General features: G+C 32.4%; 2 protein-coding genes across 2 annotated transcripts; one reads left to right on the top strand and one right to left on the bottom strand.

Annotated features, from left to right (window-relative positions):
* The first annotated feature begins 234 nt into the window (after positions 1-234).
* Positions 235-4955, top strand: LOC137927021 (IQ motif and ubiquitin-like domain-containing protein). The gene is made up of 5 exons (XM_068770795.1): positions 235-1162; positions 1239-1351; positions 1940-2148; positions 2271-2400; positions 3816-4955. Exons 1-5 carry the CDS (start codon positions 235-237, stop codon positions 4953-4955), a joined length of 2520 nt encoding a protein of 839 aa, XP_068626896.1.
* A 3922-nt stretch (positions 4956-8877) lies between these two features.
* On the bottom strand, positions 8878-20036 carry wapl (wings apart-like). Its single transcript, XM_068766213.1, has 14 exons — positions 19482-20036; positions 17303-19281; positions 16546-16734; positions 15710-15814; positions 15231-15374; positions 14876-14997; positions 14588-14714; positions 13730-13945; positions 12873-13068; positions 11606-11724; positions 11360-11520; positions 11017-11126; positions 10266-10450; positions 8878-9572 (listed from the first exon to the last, which is right to left on the bottom strand). The coding sequence occupies exons 1-14, from the start codon at positions 19639-19641 to the stop codon at positions 9306-9308; spliced, it is 4080 nt and encodes a 1359-aa protein (XP_068622314.1). The 5' UTR covers positions 19642-20036; the 3' UTR covers positions 8878-9305.
* Positions 20037-20942: the final 906 nt, after the last annotated feature.

Genomic DNA, 20942 nt, shown 5'->3' on the forward strand with positions numbered 1-20942 from the left:
TTAACTCAGGAAAGTTAATTTTTTTTCATAAGGCTCCTTTTTTATAGAAGTAAAAATAATTCTATTTACTCTGTCTTATAATTTGTTGCTTAGTAACGATTGCTAAGTAAAATAAACAACAGAAAAACCTTTCAATTAGATGCCTCATAATGGCTTATTGGATTTTAAAACATTAAGGGACGTTTTCTTAGACTTGTTTTATTTGTTAGTATTTTAATAAAAAAAACAGTCGAAATGGACACAAATAAAAGGATAGCTATAATAAGCCCGAGTTTAAAAAATGTTCAAGAAGCTATTGGGTGCCAATGTGAATTAGGTCGTGAAAAATTACTAACTGCTCCCCCATATATTCGAGGATGTACGGTTCAAGGAGACGATACCAAATCTCGTTATTCAACTGCACCGTGTTCGAGAGACTTTGAGCAATATAAATGTCCTATCAGCCACACATTAGTCACCTTCAAGTCGCCGCTGCATCCCAACGAAACTTTCAACAAACTCTTTCCAACTAGTACACCTGTAAAGTTCGTGAAACGTAAATTAGCCAAGCTACTGTCAATTTCCAACAACAATTTGTTGCTGACTATGAACCGCTCCGTGCTTAAAGAATCTACCTTACTGTCAGACTTGAAAACTGACGCTCTCGGCAACTTGATAATCGACGTGTATACAAAGGACTCGGAAGAATTTGCTTTGTCATCTATACCTAAGGAAAACTACATTCACGAACTGCTACATTCAATTCTACCGAAGAAAAGAACACTTCCTTTTATAGCAATAAAGTTTAGAATACGTAATCAAACTAGTACTTTCACTAGGTCATATCATTCTATTATGAAAATCCATGAAATTAAAAATAATTTAGCCGGCCTATTTCAAGTCGATCCGGATAATCTTGTATTGCTACGCAGAGAAAATATACTGAAAGACCGCATGGCTCTTTTGGATCTTGACTATAACAAATATGGAATAGTAGAAGTTGAATTATTAACCAAAGACAACAAAAAATTAAATTTGGACAAGTTGTATAAAGAAGTGCCGTCGAATGATGTCCTAGCTGTAACAGTACCTTTCGGTTCCAGTTTAAAACAAATAAATGTTGAGATATTTTCAGAGCCCATAGCAAAGCCTTTTTTAGGTGGTTACAAAAATATAAACACAGGTAAGGTGTAATTTTTAATATTAACGGAAACTAATCATCAGAAAAGAGATAAGATTTAGAAGTGATAATATTTTAGGTATTATATATCATCATGCTTACTCGCAAACCCCCCAAAAGCCAGAAAAAATACTACCCGAGAATAAAAACTGCAGAGATACCCAAACGGCTGAAGAAATAGAAATAATCGTGGTAAGTACTGACTTGAACTTTAAAATATTTTATTCCACTAGATAAGCTTTCGTGTACTACACGCGCCTTTTTTCAAAAAGATCACAAAAGATTAAAGTATTTTAATAGTAAAACTGTTTATGTCATTATCTACATGTTTTTCAAGCTTACTACAAGCTAAAATTGTCTAATTTTTATTGTTTTTAATAATAATTATCAGAAATATTACTTTTGGGAGCTCGTAGGTTCCCGAGTTCGGAGAGGCAGTAAAAGTCGGAAAGGTTACTCACCGTACAAGATTAAGGCACCGTCACCGAATATTAACAACTAAATTTTACTCAAATTTTCTATATTCCACCTATATTAACATTTTCTAAAAACAAGGATCTTAGGAGTAAAGAGAGATTCTCTAAATTAAATGAAACATAAGACAACTGAGTGAAGTAAATGAAGTGTTCAAGCGGTAACTACAACGTTACCGACCTGTGTACAGCGTTAGACGTAAAAATTAAAAAATGTAGTCTCTTCATACTGGTTACTATTCAAAAACTTTTGAAAGTAAGTAGTAGTTCTTGGTGTAACATTTCTCCAAAAAAGAATTTATTACAGGACACCAGTTATAGTCGAGCCACTCAAATGGCTAACGAGCGCGTCTATATTCCTAGTGTGACTGACAAAATTATTGTCCCAAAACCTTATGAAACTTACGAAGAAATGGTAATACGTCTTAATCACAATCACTACGCTTCTGTCATACAACGTTCGTTTCGTCACCATCAATTTAGACAAAAGGTTGATAGGTGGCTACAAGAATGCAAGTACGTATGTAACACTAGTCATTTACCTATTAAAAACTTCTCTTCATTTATGTTCCTTATTTTAATTAATGGCCTTCTAGGGGCTTTTCACATGTTTTACATCTTTATGTTTATTTCTATAGGGAAAGAATAAGAAGAATGATGGAAGAGGATAGACTAGAACGCGAAGCTATGGAAAGGCGGCTACGCAAAGACCTCATCACCAAGACGTTTCCCAAAACACGTGAAGATTTTGACCAGTTGTATGCAATGGTAAAATAAATTAAATATATACTAGATTAATATAGGCTTTGTAAACACACCATTTACGAACAATACATAACGCCGGTTATGCTCGATCTTAGGCTAGTTGAAAATATTGTTGCAGAATGTTTTCTACAGTCATCAATATCATTTTAGTCTACCTCTGGATTTTTTCGATAACCTTAACGGGGTCATCTGCTCACCTTGGGGGCGTAAAACGTCCTACGACGTTCTTGCCTGTCCGTGGTCTCCACCCCAAGGCCCCAGCTGCCATCTATTCTGCGTGCTATGTAGCCTCTCCACTGCCACTTCAATTTACTTATCCCTTGGGCTGAGTTGGTTAATTTCATTCTTCTACGATCTCCTCACTACTGATTCGATTACGTAGGGAAATCTCGAGCATACCTCGTTAAGCGACTGTGATCTTGAAAACGACACCGGAAGTAAGAGTACACATTGGTCGTAGCCCTTCGTTTTAAGGCTCTAAGAGATATTGGACAAGAAAATGTTTCGGAGTTTCTCGAGCGCTGCCCAGTCGTGTTGGATTCGATGATTGATGTATTTCTTAAGGTTGGACTTACCTACGTTGACTATTTGCCTCAGCTAGACTTTCGAGCCAACAATTTCAAGGATCGAGCCTACAATTTTGGTAGACTTATTTTTGGTAGTAGTAAACGTTAATTTAAGCAACGGTGAAGTATTTCAATAAAATGATCGGTGTTATCCTTAATCAATGAGCTTTTGAATTTCTTGGCCGCCATGCTGTATAACTGTATATACGCACTATATAATAATATCAAAAGATGTTTCCTTCAACAAGCGCCCCTGAGCGTAAAAATTTTGTTATTTTATAAAAGCTGGAAATTTCTCAGCACATTCTTCCAATAAAGGTAGAAGCGATAACAGGTAGCAAATGTGCATAAAATAAATCTGCTTTATTATTTTTCTTCTGTATTTAAACTTTTGACAAAAACATTTTTTATAATTTTTTGTGAATAATTGCCTCCATTCGTAGTAACTCTTTGCCTAAACATTGACAAATTGTAATTTTACTTATGTTATAAAAGTTGAATTTTGATAGATGATGTTACTTAACAAAATAACTTCTGATAGTCACTCAAGTAACATATACAAAATACCATTTATAATATAACTTAAGTAAACTTACATACATTTATGATTACGTGTGCCTGGTATGGAGTGGCTACGAGGTAGTGTGTGGTACCCATCATCACGTGATTTTTTGGTAACGGAAATATTCTACGAAAAAATCGAAGACTTACGCCTTATTTTTGACGATACTAAATTTTTTATTTGGCTACCTGCCAAAGCTTTAAAATAACAATGTTTCAAAATAACGAATGCCGGGCGTTACCGGTCTCTTGCACCAGTTAAAAAGTAATTTGTCTAACATCCTTGTCTAGGTCGACCGTTGGAAACATGCAGAAATAGCCAGAATTTCAAAACTACATTCGAAGGGCCCCAAAATTGCAGAATTCACGTTACTCCTTGACAAAGAAGTTGAGCTGCTCCGTTGCATTGAAGCATACAGAGTAAAAGTAAAAGAAGACAGTCGCATTACCAAAGACAAACAGTTTTTAGAAGAGATTTCGAAACCCGTTGCTTGGTTCGGTAGGGACGGTAAACTTATTACAATGGAAACTTTAGAAATACAAAAGGCAAGAAAACTGAAAGAACTGTATAATTCATTTCTACGTGAAGATATGGAAGTAAACGATAGAATAGAGCTTCTAGTTGATATGAAATTTGCTCTCCAAGAATTTTCTCATGACTTGACCGAAGATACTATAAAGCTGTTAGACAGAGAATGTGATCTTCTAGTGAGAAGATGCAATGATCATCAACTTGAATTTTTGAGACGTCGAGTAGCAGCAAATGTTTTGCAATTGATTAAAACATCCGATTTAAATTCAGGTGTTACTAAATGTAAAGATATCCGAGACTACCAAAAGATGGAAAACGGAAGACTGCACTTCTGTGAAATGTGCCATCAGGTAAAACTGCACACAGAATTTCCGTTAAATGCCAAAATGAGCGGTTTTCTCGTGTGTATGTCTTGTTCTTGGAAAGATGTATCCGAGCGACTTTGGATTGATATGACACCATTCAGGTTTATACTACGGGCTGTCCAACGCGATGAGCGACGTCGCAAATGCTGGGGATCGTTAGCATTTGTTCTTCAGGAAAAGGATATATTCTTTATAGTCGAGAAACTGTGGCATTCTCACTCCGCAATCAGCGAATGTACTGATATGTCAGAACTAAGGTTGTGTCGTTGGAATGTCCACGAGGATTGGTCGCCGTGGAATTGTTTTCTTGTCACCGTCCAAGAAATGAAAGCACATTTAAAACTGGAAAATCCAGAAATTGTTTACGATGAGGAGCTGGTCCAGAAAGTTCAAAACAAACATAAACTTGCCAGGGCTAATTTCGAACAATTAACTTCTGTCAACAAACGCTTCACTGAAAGCGGAGACTGGCAAGGTATCCGCGCCCCTGCAATTGCTCATGTAGACGCCGTAGACAGGATTACTTTAAAATAATGTCAGTTATTTTTCAAAAAAAATTTATTCAATATTTTGAAGAATGTTCGGTTTATATTATTGTTTCAAATTATGCGTTAATCGTATTCTATTTTTTTATGAATTTTGATCTTCTGTAGAATAATTATTAAAGAAAGTATGTATGAAGGTTGTTTTTTTTTTTTAATTGAATAGTTAATAGCAGTCACTTCATTTTCTGATTTTTGGGTAAAATATTAAACAGCTTTAAATAAATCGTCGTTCATTTAATAATTATATGTAATACTTTATAACATAATTACAAGTTACATTTACAATAATAATTCTCATGATATCAAAAACTCTCGTGATAATCTAACACAACATATTATAATCCAAACACAAAGTATGATAAAGTGTGTAATTTTATAACGAAATGCATTTTAGAGCTAAGCTTACTTCATATATAGGGCAATAAATTACGTAAATATAATTTATGTAATAAGAATAATAATAAATATACAACAAACACATGAAATACAATCTACTTAAAGAATAAATCAGCTAAAAATCTAAATCTGTAAAAAGTCGACACAGCTGCACAATGATACTAAATCAAAGCAGTTGGTCGTTAAAGTTCCTAAAAATTAAGTAAAGCTGTCTGAAAATGTTTTGGATAATACCTAATAATAGTGCAGTGTTTCAATTAAGTCATTGTAAAGATATATAAAATATATTAATTAAGAGTACATTAATTTGTCTGCCTTTAGAAATTGACCATTGTAAACTAAAATAAAACACACCATGCACAAGCAAAATTCTAAACTTATTGACAAAATTTACAACTAAGAATGCGTTCCGGCGTCTCCATTTTCAATAAAAAAACTATAAATTAACGTTTTTGACTTATGAAAACTTCTGCAATTATCATATTACATTGACTTAGCAAACGATTGATTAGTTGTCTAAACCGTTTGCCTTTGCCGTTACATAAGTAGATATATGAAGCTCCGAATATCCATTTACTAGTGATAAGACATTAAGTATATAGACAGAAATCACGTAACATAAAATATTGTTTTATGCCTCTATATTAATACATAAGGCGGTAGTCATTCAAGTTTAATTTTAGAAATGATTGGTCCATATTCTTCAGCAGTTTAAACAGTACAATATCAATGGGATTCTAGAAGAGCTTAGCGGTGAAGGTTTTTTTGAGAAACGGTGAACTATTTTACATCAATTTTATATCTACTGGGAATATGAGATAAAATTTACGTCATATTGTCGGGGTGATCATAAAAGATGTACAAAAGATTAATTTCATAATGCAAAATAAATATTTTTAAAAGTGTTAAATGGTATTTGGTAATACTAAAACTGTTAATGATTATATTTATACTCTGGCCACCAGACACAAATTTCATTCAGATTTTAATAAAAAGGATTAACCAAGGTCGGCATTAACAAATTAGCTCAACAGTTTGTAGGTATGTAGTTATAAATTCGTGCATTCACAGTGCATTGCTTAGTATTCGAAGCAAATGATCTACTAACTTTAAACTGGTGTTGCTTGTCGTGTAAGGCACAATAGGAAATAAATTTAGAATTTAAAACCAACCTAGCAACCAACTGGCGTGCACTTCTACATTGCACTATGTTCTATAATAAAACTCGGTTGTTCTTAAAATCTAAGGCATCGTGAAAAACTACTAATACCCGATAAGTATTTTTGTTTTTCATTGAAGTCTATCATATCAGTCACTTTGTCCAATAGCTTCTGTTACAAGTGAATGTTGTCGAAGGGCTGACCAAAGTCCACTTCTGACAATCGAATAGAGGCACCATCACTCATTTAAAGTCAATAATCACTTAATAGTTGCACACTTACTTTATCATCGCCCATTCTTCAAAACGAATTAGTATACTGATCAATAAAATTATAATATAGAATGTTCAGTTCTTGGAGTCCAGATTAATGCACCCTAAGTTATATTTGAAGTTGCAAGAATTGAAAAGTCTAACTTCAATCGGATTTATTAATCATCTATAAATTTAGTCAAAAACATATAACAAATATATTTTATATTGAAAAACAGTGACTTTTAGTATTATATTTTGTTGTGGCTTAAGTCATGAAACTCATGAAAAACAATTTAGAAAAAAATTTAATTATTTCGAACTCATTTTATTTACATAAAAATTTGTGAGTTACTTCAAAGAATTAAAAAATTGAAAATTCTATAAGTGGGACCAAATAATTAATTTCATATTTGTTCACATTAGTAGAATCATTGTGTGAAAATAAATTTCATTACAACTAGTTACAGATTTGTCTAAACACTAGTGTACCCAAAATAATATGTAATAAGTCTTGCTAATGACAAAGTACAAATAACTATCTAAACGCGAGGGAAACATATTTCACCAAAAGAAAGATTTCACGAATTTCATCAAAATATGAGAAACTGGGAATTGCTTAGGTTCAGTGATCAAACTTGTTGATAAACGGTAATTATTAAATTCGGTACCTTGCAATATTTTATTTAAATGTTTTTTTTTTTTAATTTAATTGTCCAACGCTATGCAAAACAAAGCTGATATTTGCCTAAATACCTCACTGACAAAGTAATGAGCAACCCCTTGCAAAGTTTTTTTTTATATTTTTTGTCAACTTTGCAGAACACCAAATCCAACTACCATCTGTTCAATAGCATAATCGATAGACGGAATCATCAATCAAGTCACATCTAAGTCATTTATAAAAATAGCTTTTATTCTTCTAACACAAGACAAAATGCACTATATATTACTTTACAACAAATGAAGTAAACCAAGTCTTTTCAAACAAGAAACATGATAAAATCATAAATATATATATAGATATTTTAAATGAAGAGTGACAGAAGAAAACATGAAAATTCCACTATTTGTAAATAAAAGTGAACAATGACCTTCAATATAATACCATAAAATTATGTCGCCTGTTAGGCTGGTGTGTTTCAAATCGTACTTATTGTTGTAGTTAATATCCTGCGAAATTGAACATTTGTCGCCAATCATGATCCATGTTTAAAAATACCTTGAAATAACAAAATCCGAACAAAACATGTTATATTGCGTCCGTTTCTGGTAGGCATTACTTTTTTAAAAGATAATATTTTCAGTTTGGTATAAATGATATTTTCTTGAGATCTGATTCATAATGAATTTTCAACTCAATTTTCAACTTCAACAGTTTGGTATAAATCGTGTTATTTCATCAGATCTGAATCAAAATTTGATATTTCCAAATTCCAGTTTAGTACAAATCATGATGTTTATTATGATATTTTTAATTTTTTACAATTTGCACAAAGGTAAAGTAGTTAAGATTTTTTGACCTTTTGTACAAAGATAGATGTAATGGAATTGTCAAGTTTTTTCTGTCACCCTCCAAATATTAACTATTCATTCGCTGTTTCATCTCTATCAACTATTGATTAGTCCAACATCATAGATTGTCCTATTCATTTGTTATCTAAGCATTACTTTCTCATCTGCAACCAACTAACAACTCGTTTGTACATTTCATACGAATATTTTTGATCATTTTACTCGGACGAAGTCAAACCCGATTCCATTGATATTAGATTCTATTATTTCAATAAAGAAATTAACTTGACTAACCTAATCTTTCCAAACTATCAACACTAGTTAATATTATATGTACAATAGAATTGTGCCTCATTAGAACATTGTTAAATTTATTTTCTTTCCTCATAGAGCTATAATACAAAAATTCACGCAATATTCACATAAAAGAATACATATCCTTTATACACTAAATAAGACTACTTTTGCACTTTCAAATCGCCAGTTTATTGGCTTAAACTCGGAATATCTCAATTTAATCAAGATTTCATAACCCATCTCCACAGTAAACACTTCTATCTGTTATACTAATGAATAACTATATTTACAATGTCTAGAAGGAAGAGATATCGTTACAAAATGTTGAGGTATAACAACCACGAGCAAAACACTATCGAAACAAACATACAAATGGCATCACACTATTTCTAAAAGGTTTCAATGTACACAAATTCCTGTTCAATTGGTATTTACAAGTCACATTACACGGGACATGTGGTGAGTGCATGGTTTATCATAACATCATTTAACATAAAACTATTTTGGATACTTGGTAAACTATGTGATCTACCTGCGTACAGTGTAATCTTTGTTCACAATTATTAACGCATGTTGTTGTGGGCTATAATAAATAGCTATGTATATTACAAATCATAATGATTTAAAATTGTACAAATACAAAACATGTTTATTCCAAAGTATTTTCACACAACATGTATATATATACATATAAAGTTTGCATCCCTTTATCACTGAAGTTTAGTGATATCCGTCAACTTCCATTGTGGAAGACATTCTGTCCGAGCTTGAGGAGCTACAATTCATACTGTAATTCAGATTACTAAGGGACATGTCTTGAGGCACATCAGAAGGAGAAGTTTGGTAGAAGTTATTAGCATAAGTCTTTGCACTGTATGCAGTAGAGGGCTGGGCTAATTCCACTTGGGCGTTTTCTTTATCACTAGATTCCATAAATTCTATTATCTGTTGCGTAGCCTTAACATGTGCAACAATTACTGCTTCAGCCTGAAAACCAAAAAATATTTTTTTCAACCACATTTCAACACAACTAAAAACTTACTACCTTATAATATATATTTTGTATTGCTAAATGTTTCCAAATTGTGTTAACTATATACTGCTGAATAATTTCTTTACTGTTTAAATATCCAAGAGTTTCTTAAATATTCTGATATCTGTTTAAGAGATATCAGAAAAATTACTTATTATAGTTTATTCGCACTAAAAATTTAATGAATCTAACCCTTTGACCATTTTTACTTCTTTGGCAGTTGTCTTCAACCAGTTATTGAGAAAAAGACTTTTATACACATGACATTGAGGAATGGTTTGTTTGAGTATGGGACATAACTAGGCCTGCGGAGAACAAAGATTCACTGCATTCTTCATGTGAAATGACTGTAGTGCGTTGTGAGTACTATATATATGTCACAGTCTGTTGATTTAATTAAAAAATCATTAAAATTTTGAATGTTTATCAATTTTTTCAAGGAGAGAATGGGTCAAGGTTTTTTATATGTAATGTTTATAAACTAATACTTCGCCAGGAGGGTCACAAAAATTGTTGTGGTGTGATAAGAAAATTACAAGTGAAGTATTTTGGAGAGTCCCCGTTGTATTAATTGAATAGATAGACTTAATATGTCATGATTTTTGTGTTGACAATTTTTAAATCGAGATAATCATTGAAATACTTACGCTGGCAGTAAGAGACAAGAAGGTATAATACTTCCGCAGGGTAGGTAACAGCGGCGCATAGCTTGGCACACGTTCGCGCACAGTTGCTGCGTGACAGGGCGCCGCGCACGCCGCGTGCCCCAGAAGTAACGCGATATAAGCGCAAACCATCGTGTGCTCCATATGAACACCCGCACGCGCCAGCACTGGAATACAATACATTGTTACATTAATTTCAACATTTTGTATACTGAACGAGACAATTACATAATCAGAAATAGTTATCTTGCATAACAGGTAGCCATCTCTGAATTTTCATGCATCAATTAAATAGAGATATTTCCAGTGAGGAATCTGCTTGTCAACCTCATCAAATCAATCGACTAAGTCTCACTGCAAGACCAAAGTCTACTCTATGGATTGTCACGGTGACCGGGCAGCGCACCGCCATTATGTATGATAATCTTGGACAAGGCCAAGGAAAATCTAGGACAAGGCCAAGTAAAATCGATGTGGGAATGCCAGTAGTCTAAATACCTGTTAAATAATGTCTGAAATAAACTTATATTATACATAAGGAAGCAGTTACATCAGGAATGCCCTTTTTGGGATGAAAGAGAACTTTTCTCAGTGAATAACCTTGCTAAGCTTACACTGGCACCCCAAATTAAAGATTTAAAAAGTCTAGTTAGATAACATCAAACTAAATACTTCTTTAGAAAACATGTAAATTAAAAACGAGTTATAATAAATTACTTTGATAGAAACTTACATTTAGCCACTGTTTCATCGATGTCATCTTGTGATTGTTTTTTATTATCTTTATTTCCGTCAGTCTCTTTTTCGCCATCTAAAAGAGCGTCGGCTTTTTCCTCAGCCCGCCTGTTAAAAGCAAAAATATGATAAATGTAAAATATAATAAATTAAAATACTTATTTATTGTTTTAAAGTATTGTATAATACAACAATATCTTAACGTTTCGAAAGTACTTATTTACCAAGTACTTTCGAAGCGTATTCAAAAGGATAAATACTCTTTTAATTGTTTGAAATAAATGTTTGTTAGCACATTATACAGACTTATTATTTGGTGATTTAAAATATGTTATCAATACCTCGCAAGCTCTTCCCGCTTATAAAATAGATCAACTATGAGGTCCATTGCTGACATACTTCTTAACTTATCGTGCTCACTGTCCAAAGGCGTTTGAGCACACAGTAGGCGTTCAGTATTACTCTCATTGTTTTGAACCAAATTTATCAAGAGCAGTAATACCTGTAAAATTTAAATTCAATGTTTAATAAGAATAACATAAAAATAACATTTTTAATCAACTTTTGAAAATATAAAAATCACTTACACAAACACTGAATTCAAAATTTTTGCTGTCAGGTATAAAGTTGTCTTGATTATTTAACATAACTAAACAAATTTCCATTATTGACGGCTGCTTGCCCACCACTTGAGCTCCTATGGATGCTAGAATACATATAGGAAAACCCATGTATATAAACCTATGCATTACATCAAGTGAGTGTTTACCATAAAATTTTCTATACATGGTTAATGATCGCGCTTTAAAAATAAACATTTTGAATTTCATATCTCAAAAAATTCATAGTATTAAAGGAGGTTGGGTGCGGTTTTTTTTAATGTTTATTCTGATAACACTAAAACACTGTTATGCTAAAACACATGACATGCTATTTTACGACGACTCTATTTTAAGTTTCTCTTGCAATCTGTAGATATTTTTGTATGTAATCAGATGCATATTTGTTGAAAGTAATTTTGAGGGCAGATTTAATAATTTATTAATGCATACATTAACATACAGCAATTGTAGTTCATTGTTTCACTTGCACAAACAGATATAGACTGCATATATTTATTTGCTTGATGCAAAACTTTACATTACCTTTTTCATAACAAGCCAAAACTTTAATATAAATATGCATCCTGACAACCACTCCCTGGTAGTGAAACCTTAAAATAGTAGATTTGCTCTTTTAGAAACTATATCAAGATAATATTTGATATAGAATAGACTTCAACTGTGCCATAAAATAGTTATAAATAAAAAAATTAGATCTTGATGGTCTAACAACAGCCATGTGGTTGCCATCAGATTACAATTTACTATTATTTAAAAATAATCTTTGTTATCTTACAAGACGTGCAATTTATAAATAAATTAATTATTGAAGTATGTTATGGTTACAATTGATAGTTACAAAAAAATGTACAAGTTATTATCAGAAAATGTTTAACTTATTCCTTTAATAATTCAATTGTATGTTTAACAAGTTTGCTTTAATGAGTTCTAAATTAAATATATATAACCAGTATAAAACAGTTTTTTGTATAGGCAGGAAAATCGATGGATGAATCGGTGATAGAACAGTGAACACGGGGCAGCAGCCCCATGCTTATCCGATCAGGTCCAGACCATGCTCGATTCCACAATAACAGGAGGAATACACCGAAGACCGGCACGAGTGTTATAACGTAGTGCGTAAAAGATACGCCGTTAAGAGGATATTAACTGTTATAAGTGCTTTATTAACACTGTTACTTCTAAACTTCAAGTAAAATATTTATATCCTCTTCCCAATATATTTTTTTACCTGCGTTGCCGAAGCTGTGCGAAAGATTAACCAGTACTTTGAGAGCAGGGAGAGCGGCGTCAAGTAATGGAGCGCGTAATGAAGGTTGTGCACGCGCCTCGCACACACAGCGCCTTAACAACGCCGCCAACGTTCGTGCACCGCCTAGCGGCTCACCAACCAGATACACTTGATTGTCCTCGTTTTGTTGTGTCACCTGTAATTATAATATAACTTTTCCTTAATATATTCATTATTTTAAATTCTAGTTATGTGAAATTCAAATGTCTTTATTGAAATAGACATTTACAAGTACTTTCGAAACGTCGATTATTTTAACATAAGTAGTAATGCTGCTTGGAATGCTAACTACTGAAAAGAGCCGGCCAGGAACAAACTGACTTTTTAAATATAATTTAACAATTTTAGATGTGTACATTATACTATCAACCATATAAAAAAGTCAACAAACCAAGTTTCATACATTTCTATCGAGTAAAAATTCCTGAATTCTAAAAGATTTAAATAATAATATGGTTTTAATTTCAGGATTAAAACTGAAAAAATAAATATCTAACTTATGTTGTGAAACTTTATTGTATAAGCGTCTGTACACTCAGACCCATCAAAGATTGATTAACTTTTTCAAATTTAGTCATCAGAAGTCAATTTTTATTTCTAGTGTTTATCATGAACCAGTGACTACTTTTAAATAAGTATTTAAATTGATAATTAATTATAAAAAACGATTACTTCATTTTTAAACATTTTTATTGTCATTTCTAGTCAAGCTAGTATTCTAATATCTTTCTATCCATGCAACTCACTGTTGCAATTGTTATTAGAACAAACAACAAAAATGCTTTTGTAACACTTACATTTTCTAAAACTCGCATACACCGGTCAGCTTTCCTTAAAATATCAACTTCGGCATTAGTCCACATGCTAGCAGGAGTTTCCAATCGACTCGCACAGTCCTGAATTGTGCGAACAATATGGTCAACACCTCCCAACACACGTAGCTCTTCCTTAAACCATTCCCCGGCACGTTTAGATGTTAAGGATAATAGTGTTTCCATTGCTAAATGACCAACCTTGAATGATAAACAAAATAAGAATACATTTACTACATGATATATATACAATGACACAAAATATTTTTGACTTAACAAGATACCAATATGAATAAAAAGTTATGATAGTTTATTTTTATATAAAGAAAGTCTGAGTTTTAATTTCATAGACAATTAAATTGTAAATTTAAATATCTCTAATATTTACTTAAAAAAAAAAACTACTATACTAAAACTAAACTTAATGTAGTATGTAACTAAATTATATCTATTTTTTTTAAAATAAAATAATGAATAATGTTAAAAATAATTGTTAATTTTAAAAAATTAACAAAATGTAAATAATATTTGTGGTAACTCTATCTCATAGACTATTAAAGTTTTAAGATTTAAAAAAAAACATCAGATTAAAAAAGCAAAGTTTGGAGAAGATACAATATTATTGAGGCTAGAAAAATTAATAATGCTATTTTAACATACAAAAAAATTTAATGATCATGTACATTAGTGACAGGTATAGGCAGTGTTACCCTTATTTACTCGTAGTTCACATACACTTCAACTCAATTACCCAATAAATATTTTAAATTATCAAAAATTCACACGACATGTATAAATTCACAACAAATAAAAATTTGGCAACAAACTTTAAAAATAACTTACAGTAATATTTTCCAAATCTAAATGTGTTGCTTTCCCTTGACTTTTTATTTCAGCACACAACTCTCTTACTCTTTCTTGAGTCTTTGCAAGTTGTGCTGAAGTGAGTCCACAATCATCTAAAGCATTCCTGAATAAGAAAACAAAGAACTGTATTAAACATTTACTAAAGCTCATTGATCTAAAATTAATAAATCTTGTTTATCAAAATTAACTAACAATTTATCTTTATAATTGAAGGCATAATAATAAGCAAATTAAGAAAATGTATACAAAAGACAAAATACATACTTATGGGAAGCATCAGATTCTAAGAGATTCAACATAAGTTCCAATGACTCTCTATCCAAATCCATATTCAGTCGGTCTTGGGAAAGCACAAACATAACTGTTGCTGTACAAAGTCCTAAGCTCTGAAAAAATTTTTTTTAATTTAAACATATTGGCTATACATAATTTTAAAATATAATACAGATAGTTTTGTTTATGAATGCACACAGGACAGTGGAAAATATAATGTAACAAAAAGATGAAAGAATTCATGAAATAAATTGATTTACAATAACTTCTCCAGTTCCACAATTTCAAAGTTGTTGACAATGTCATTGCTCAAGGTCACTAGCATATTACTTTGTTACAAACTCACTTGATCATTTGTAGCGTCATGTAGTGCACTGAAGAACTTCTGCACGGTACCATGCGCCCGCAAGTGCATACGGAATGCAGGTGCAGTACATTTGCTCGCTAATGTGATGGCGGAAAGGCAACGAGTTGACATTGGATTGTTATCCTACATAGAAAAAAAAGATTAATAAATCCCTACTTATTAATAAATCTGAAATAAAACTAATAATGATATAAATGGATATTATTACATGGTAAACAACATTATGCAATAATCACTTTGAATATTCACCAAAATCTATAACATATATAAAATGGTATCTTAAAGAAAATACAATGTATAAGTATTGTTCTCTCCTTGATTTTATCATTGAAAAAATGTTTTAAAGGTAAGGGTCGAAAATTGTAAGGAATAGATAAAATTAAATTTGGAATAAGTTGAAAATAACAGCACTATAATACCAATTGATTTGACTAAAGATAACATGTATTTTAATTTACCTGCAGAGCATCTAAAAGATATTCCACATCATCATTAAATTCCTGGAATTCTCCAATTTCTTGAATTTGATGTGCTTTTTTCACATTTCTCACTACTGTATAGAACTAAAAATAAAAATTAATTCCATTAATATTTAACCATATAATTTAAATTTCACACCTATATTGCATTTTTTAAATCTTTAAAAAATACAACTTGGAAGTAAGTTGTATTCACCTAATTTTAAAAAGGCTTAGGTCCTTACGGTGACAAAAAAATGTACGGAAACACTGATTAAACAGCTATAATAAAATTAATATGATTAGTATAGATCAATCAGAGAAAGGATGCATTTACAAAGGGCAAAATATTTGTAAGTATAAAGGTTGCTTGGATGGTGCAGACACATTGTCATGCTCTTGGCATTTTTGTAGAATTATTTCTGTGCAACTTATGATTGTGACATGCTGTGTAAGGTTGTAGACGTTGAGACACTTGAATTATGTAAAACAAAATGTGATACTATTAATTTATTTACAATTATTTATACCATCTTGAATCATCTCTTTTCACAAGGTTAAAGTGCATCAGAGAGAGTGGTATATTTCTGTTTGGAAAATGTGTACTATAACTAAAGTTATTTACACAAGAGGTAATACAAAAAAATGTGAACATGAATAATATTAAAGGTATGGAGAATGGCAAATGAAGGAGATTATGCCATAGTATTACAAAGAAAATTAACACAGTTTTCCAACTGACCTTGTTGCAATTGAGGGCCTAGCAACTGCAGTCTGGTGCTAAATTTAGATAATAAATTTTTAATACTAATATTAGGATTGATTTATAATTATACCTCTTTTGCTTCCTTGGCACATCTAACACTTGTGTATGGTACTCCAGGCTCATTAGAATCTAATTCATCTACAATAGGATCAGGAGATCTGTATCTTGTTACTCTTGTCAAAGCTTCTGGTACTTTGCAAATAGGATTAACTACTTCTGTATTTTCTGGTCTCTCAGGTCTAGGTGTTTCATTTCCTTTCTGTAAGCCAAAGAAAATGTAACAGAATATTTATAAATAAAAAAAAACTATTATGAAAATTGACATTAAAATTGTTTCATAGTATGTATGTTAACATTATCATCTAGTTTTGTTATTATAAAAAGAAACATATTGTAATGGTAGTCTTTGTGATCAACTATAATAATTTTATACAGAAGTTAATGAAATAACTTCTGTCAATATAAAATTCTGTCTTACTGATATGTGTAGAAACATTTCATAGATTTTTTTAACAATTTGCAATTATGTAAGGAATATTTTAATAAATAACAATGTCTTATAGATGCATATTGTAAGAGTGTAATAACAAATAAAAACAGAAAAAAAACCTATGCTACTCTAATGTTGAAGTGTAAGATATTTGAATATTTTCATCTACAAAATAGATAGGTTCAAAATCTTAATTATGTACATCAAATTCCATGTCCAAGTCAGTTAACTTTTTAACAGTTAACTTATCTACCTAATCTGTGTTTTCCTTATTACTTTTAATGTATTAAAAAACTGAACACTAACAATAGAACAAAATATAAATTGTTGTACATACATCATTAGCCCATTGATGTTTGTATAGATGTCTCCTTTTTCTCGCTGGTAGAGGTGAAGGATTGTCATTAACCAGTGACTTACTTTTAAATATAGAGCCTTTCTTCTTGGTTATGACCAACTTGACACTTGGCTTATCATCACCTGCAATGTCTGCCTCATTAAGGCCATCTGGTGCTTTAAATTGATCTTCAGATTGATTTTTTTGTAATTCCTCCTCTGAATTTTCATTAGGACAACTATTATAAGCTGAATCTGATGATTGAGTTGGTGTATTATTATAATGGTTTTCACTTGAATACATTGCTTGAGTTTCCATCAAATTCTCAGACTGACCATCTGTCTGACTATATAATTCATCTTGATTATTGATTTGCTGTTCTTTATGAGATTCTTCTTCATTAGTTTCTTCAGCTTCTGATTCCTTTAATTCATTATCTATAGACTCTACAGCCAGTTTTTCATCTTTTTGTTCAAGGCTCTCTTCAAATTGTACATCATTTTCCGACCTGCTATCTCTCTCTGATAGTCTATCATCTATGGATTCAGTGTTAATACTGGCAATTATTTGTTTTGGTTTATTTTTATGCTTTCTGTTTTTCGGTTTTTCATTTACTGATTTAGATTTACTAATATCACCAGACAAAATATCAATTAACTCATTATTTTCCAAAACAGTTTCAGATTCTTTGTCAGTTCCTGATTGAATCTCATTTAATTCAGAGGCATCAACAGCTGTTGTAATATCAAGCCTTCTTTTGCTCTTTCTGACCTCCTTTTTAATATCACTAACAGTCTTTGCGGCTTGTTTGTTTACAGTTTTAGATGTTAATGCATCTAAATAGTCATCATTTTCATTGTAGTTAATATTAGGTCTATTTCTCCTTGATCTACCAATACCCCCTTCAGGTGGTTTTGGTTCAGGAAGAGGAGCTTTTGACTCAGAACTAGATTTTGCTGTACTACTTGAAGAATCTAACTCTGCTAATTGTGACTCAATGTTATCTATACCTTTTATTTCCGTTTCCTCCTGAAGTGGAGATGCTAAAGTTTTATACAAGTCATATGTATCTGTACCTGGTGTGGGTGAAGCAATTTTTCTAAATGATTCATCATCATTTTTATGGTGACGTTTGTGTGACTTATGATGACTTTCCTTTTTATCTTTTTTCTTTTCCTTTCTACTTTCATGATTTAGTGATGAACACTTTATGGTGATTTTAAGACCTTCATGCTTCGGGGAACATATTGTTTCCATTGAAGGACTCTTTTTGTGGTCTAGGTCTGAATGAATGTCCATAGAAGAGTGTCTGTCAGATCCAGGGGATGTAAATCCTTCATTTGAATCAGTACTAACTATTCTTGAAGTGCCTTTTGATATTCTAAGTACAATAGGGGGAGGTTTACGTTCTTCATTGGCTTCTTTACTTGTAGATGGACTCACTACATCTGCTTTTACTGATACTGGGCTTGAAACTAATGGACTAGCTTTTGGTGAAGGTACCTTTGGTGGCAAGTTTTCATATCGTGTTGTCATTTCAGGTATTGGACTGTTGCTGCCATCCTCTGCATAATTTATAACTTTATTACGGTTACGCACTAAGTACCGTTTATTAGGTGGCTGTGAATTTTCACTGGAAGGATCTTCCTTTTTTGAAGCTTTAGTGGCAACTGTGTTCTTTTTTGTTTTAGTTTTTTCAGAATTGCGCCTTGGCAATTCTGGCGATGACGAATCTCTATTGTATCTACTTCTTTTTGTTGTTTTCTTTTCTTTAATACTTGGTGGGTGTTCAGGAGAAAGAGGTGGGACTGCAGAGTGGGGAGCATAAGCAATTTGGGGGACGGGAGGGTACGGTTCTGCATTTCGAGATTTAAAAAATTTCTTCGGTTTCGGTGGTGGTTGTTCTGAATCTACAGCTGGAACTGTTAAGGGACTGTTTTGGTCTTGAACAGGCTTTTTCAGGAGGTTACTGGCATATGCTGAAAATGGAAAGTTATACTCTTCAATGGTGTCAAGTTTATACTTTAAACACACTACTTAAATTTATTCTAACAAGACTGGTTTTCATAGCCAATTTTAGCACTTAGAACACTTAAGAGAAATACGTGTTACAAGTACTTTGTTATTTAAATAATCAGGTTCAAAATATAAACAACTCAAGGCTAAGCTCTTTACTTACCGTACGGGGCGCTTCTGATTGATGTGAAGCTTGTGATACCCCACTTGCCCACAGTTCCCGCTGAACGAGCCGCCGAGGGGCAATTACTATTTTCTCTAAAGAGAGCGCTGTCCAGTGGCACAGCCACGCTGCCGCCCCGGCCTCTACCCCAGCGTGACATTCTGATAATATCATCAAAAACCGTTGACACCTGCCTTAACTCCGTAGAACAATCACTAATGCAATCGTCATATCATCAATCGACACATGTTGCGTAAATAATGGTTATTTAAGATTGTTTTGTTTCAAATCGCTAATACTTCCACACAAATGTCATATATTAACTTTTCTATTGAAATGAAAACACAATCCATAAAGATAACACACCCGCCATTTTTACGGTAGTTGTTCTATGTACTTTTCCTACCGAGCTATTTGAATGTACATTTAACGATAAAGCAGGTTTCACTTTAGGGAATTTTACAAAATTATCACCACATTTCTTTGAATTCTTGAGGTAGTTATTTAATGTTTAATGTAACATTAATAGTGACAAATTGAACACAAACTGCGATGTTGTCATCTAAAAACAGGAGCAGCGCCATATTGGAAAAGCAAAACAAGGCGAAAATATAGCCAATAGGAGTGCGCTTCTACCCATAAACAAAGTACTTTTTAATACCGTTGAATGTACCAAGGTTATAAGCATTTCGCCAGAAACAAAGATTCTAAAAAATAATAATCTTTTGACGTTTTATGATACTGTCATTGGTTATAATTGGAGGATAATATTACACGAATATTTAATTCAATGATTTCGCAATTAAGTATTTCAACAATTTTAAAAGTCTTAAGGTCCAAAAATATTATGAATTTGTATTATTATTTTATTGCCAGGCGAACGTTAGAAGTATTTTTTTAATAAGGAATCATTGATGCTCTTTTATATTCGCCAAGATGATTAGGAACATTTATATTATTCCGTAGGTTTTTGTATTTTCAAATAAAAGTTTTTTGTTTTGGTCCATACCCGGTTCACAGAAGCACGAGGGCTCCTCCCTGAGCTTAAACCGGTGAAGGTAGTCAGAAAAGAGCTGGAACAAGACTGCGTCCACCCCGATGCTGCGGAGCACGCGATAGGCTGCTGGCGTCTGGGAAGAATTTCCGCGAGGGTTAGCTATTTTGCCTACTTAGCTACATTTGACGCGTGGTACATCGTTGGTATAGAGTGTGTATAGAACAGGCCCTAACACCCATCCTTAGGGTATGCCTGCCCTGACTAGGTGTGACCGAAAGATAGGTCTCGAGGCGGTACTTAAATGTTAAAATGCTCAGAAAGCGTCGTATTAAGAATATGAAACGCTCCGACATAACGGAATCATGTAAAATACAAGTTAATCATATAACACGCGAGTCCGTTATGCCAGACTTTATCTAACGCTTAAACCACGTCGAGGAAAATAGCTTCCATAGCGGATCCCC

The sequence above is a fragment of the Battus philenor genome, unplaced genomic scaffold (assembly GCF_028537555.1).
Source record: "Battus philenor isolate CCGP_79_NKW_IND1 unplaced genomic scaffold, ilBatPhil1.0.hap1 SCAF_10, whole genome shotgun sequence".
NCBI lineage: Eukaryota > Metazoa > Arthropoda > Insecta > Lepidoptera > Papilionidae > Battus > Battus philenor.

Excerpts from the sequence above, each read along its gene's own strand:
- LOC137927021 (XM_068770795.1), top strand. The coding sequence starts at position 235 with ATGGACACAAATAAAAGGATAGCTATAATAAGCCCGAGTTTAAAAAAT. Across the intron at positions 1,163-1,238 it reads TTACAAAAATATAAACACAG|GTATTATATATCATCATGCT; the intron begins GTAAGGTGTAAT and ends ATAATATTTTAG. Across the intron at positions 2,149-2,270 it reads AGGTGGCTACAAGAATGCAA|GGAAAGAATAAGAAGAATGA; the intron begins GTACGTATGTAA and ends TTATTTCTATAG.
- wapl (XM_068766213.1), bottom strand. The coding sequence starts at position 19,641 with ATGTCACGCTGGGGTAGAGGCCGGGGCGGCAGCGTGGCTGTGCCACTG. Across the intron at positions 19,282-19,481 it reads AATCAGAAGCGCCCCGTACG|CATATGCCAGTAACCTCCTG; the intron begins GTAAGTAAAGAG and ends TTCCATTTTCAG. Across the intron at positions 15,815-16,545 it reads GTGCCAAGGAAGCAAAAGAG|TTCTATACAGTAGTGAGAAA; the intron begins GTATAATTATAA and ends TTTTATTTTTAG.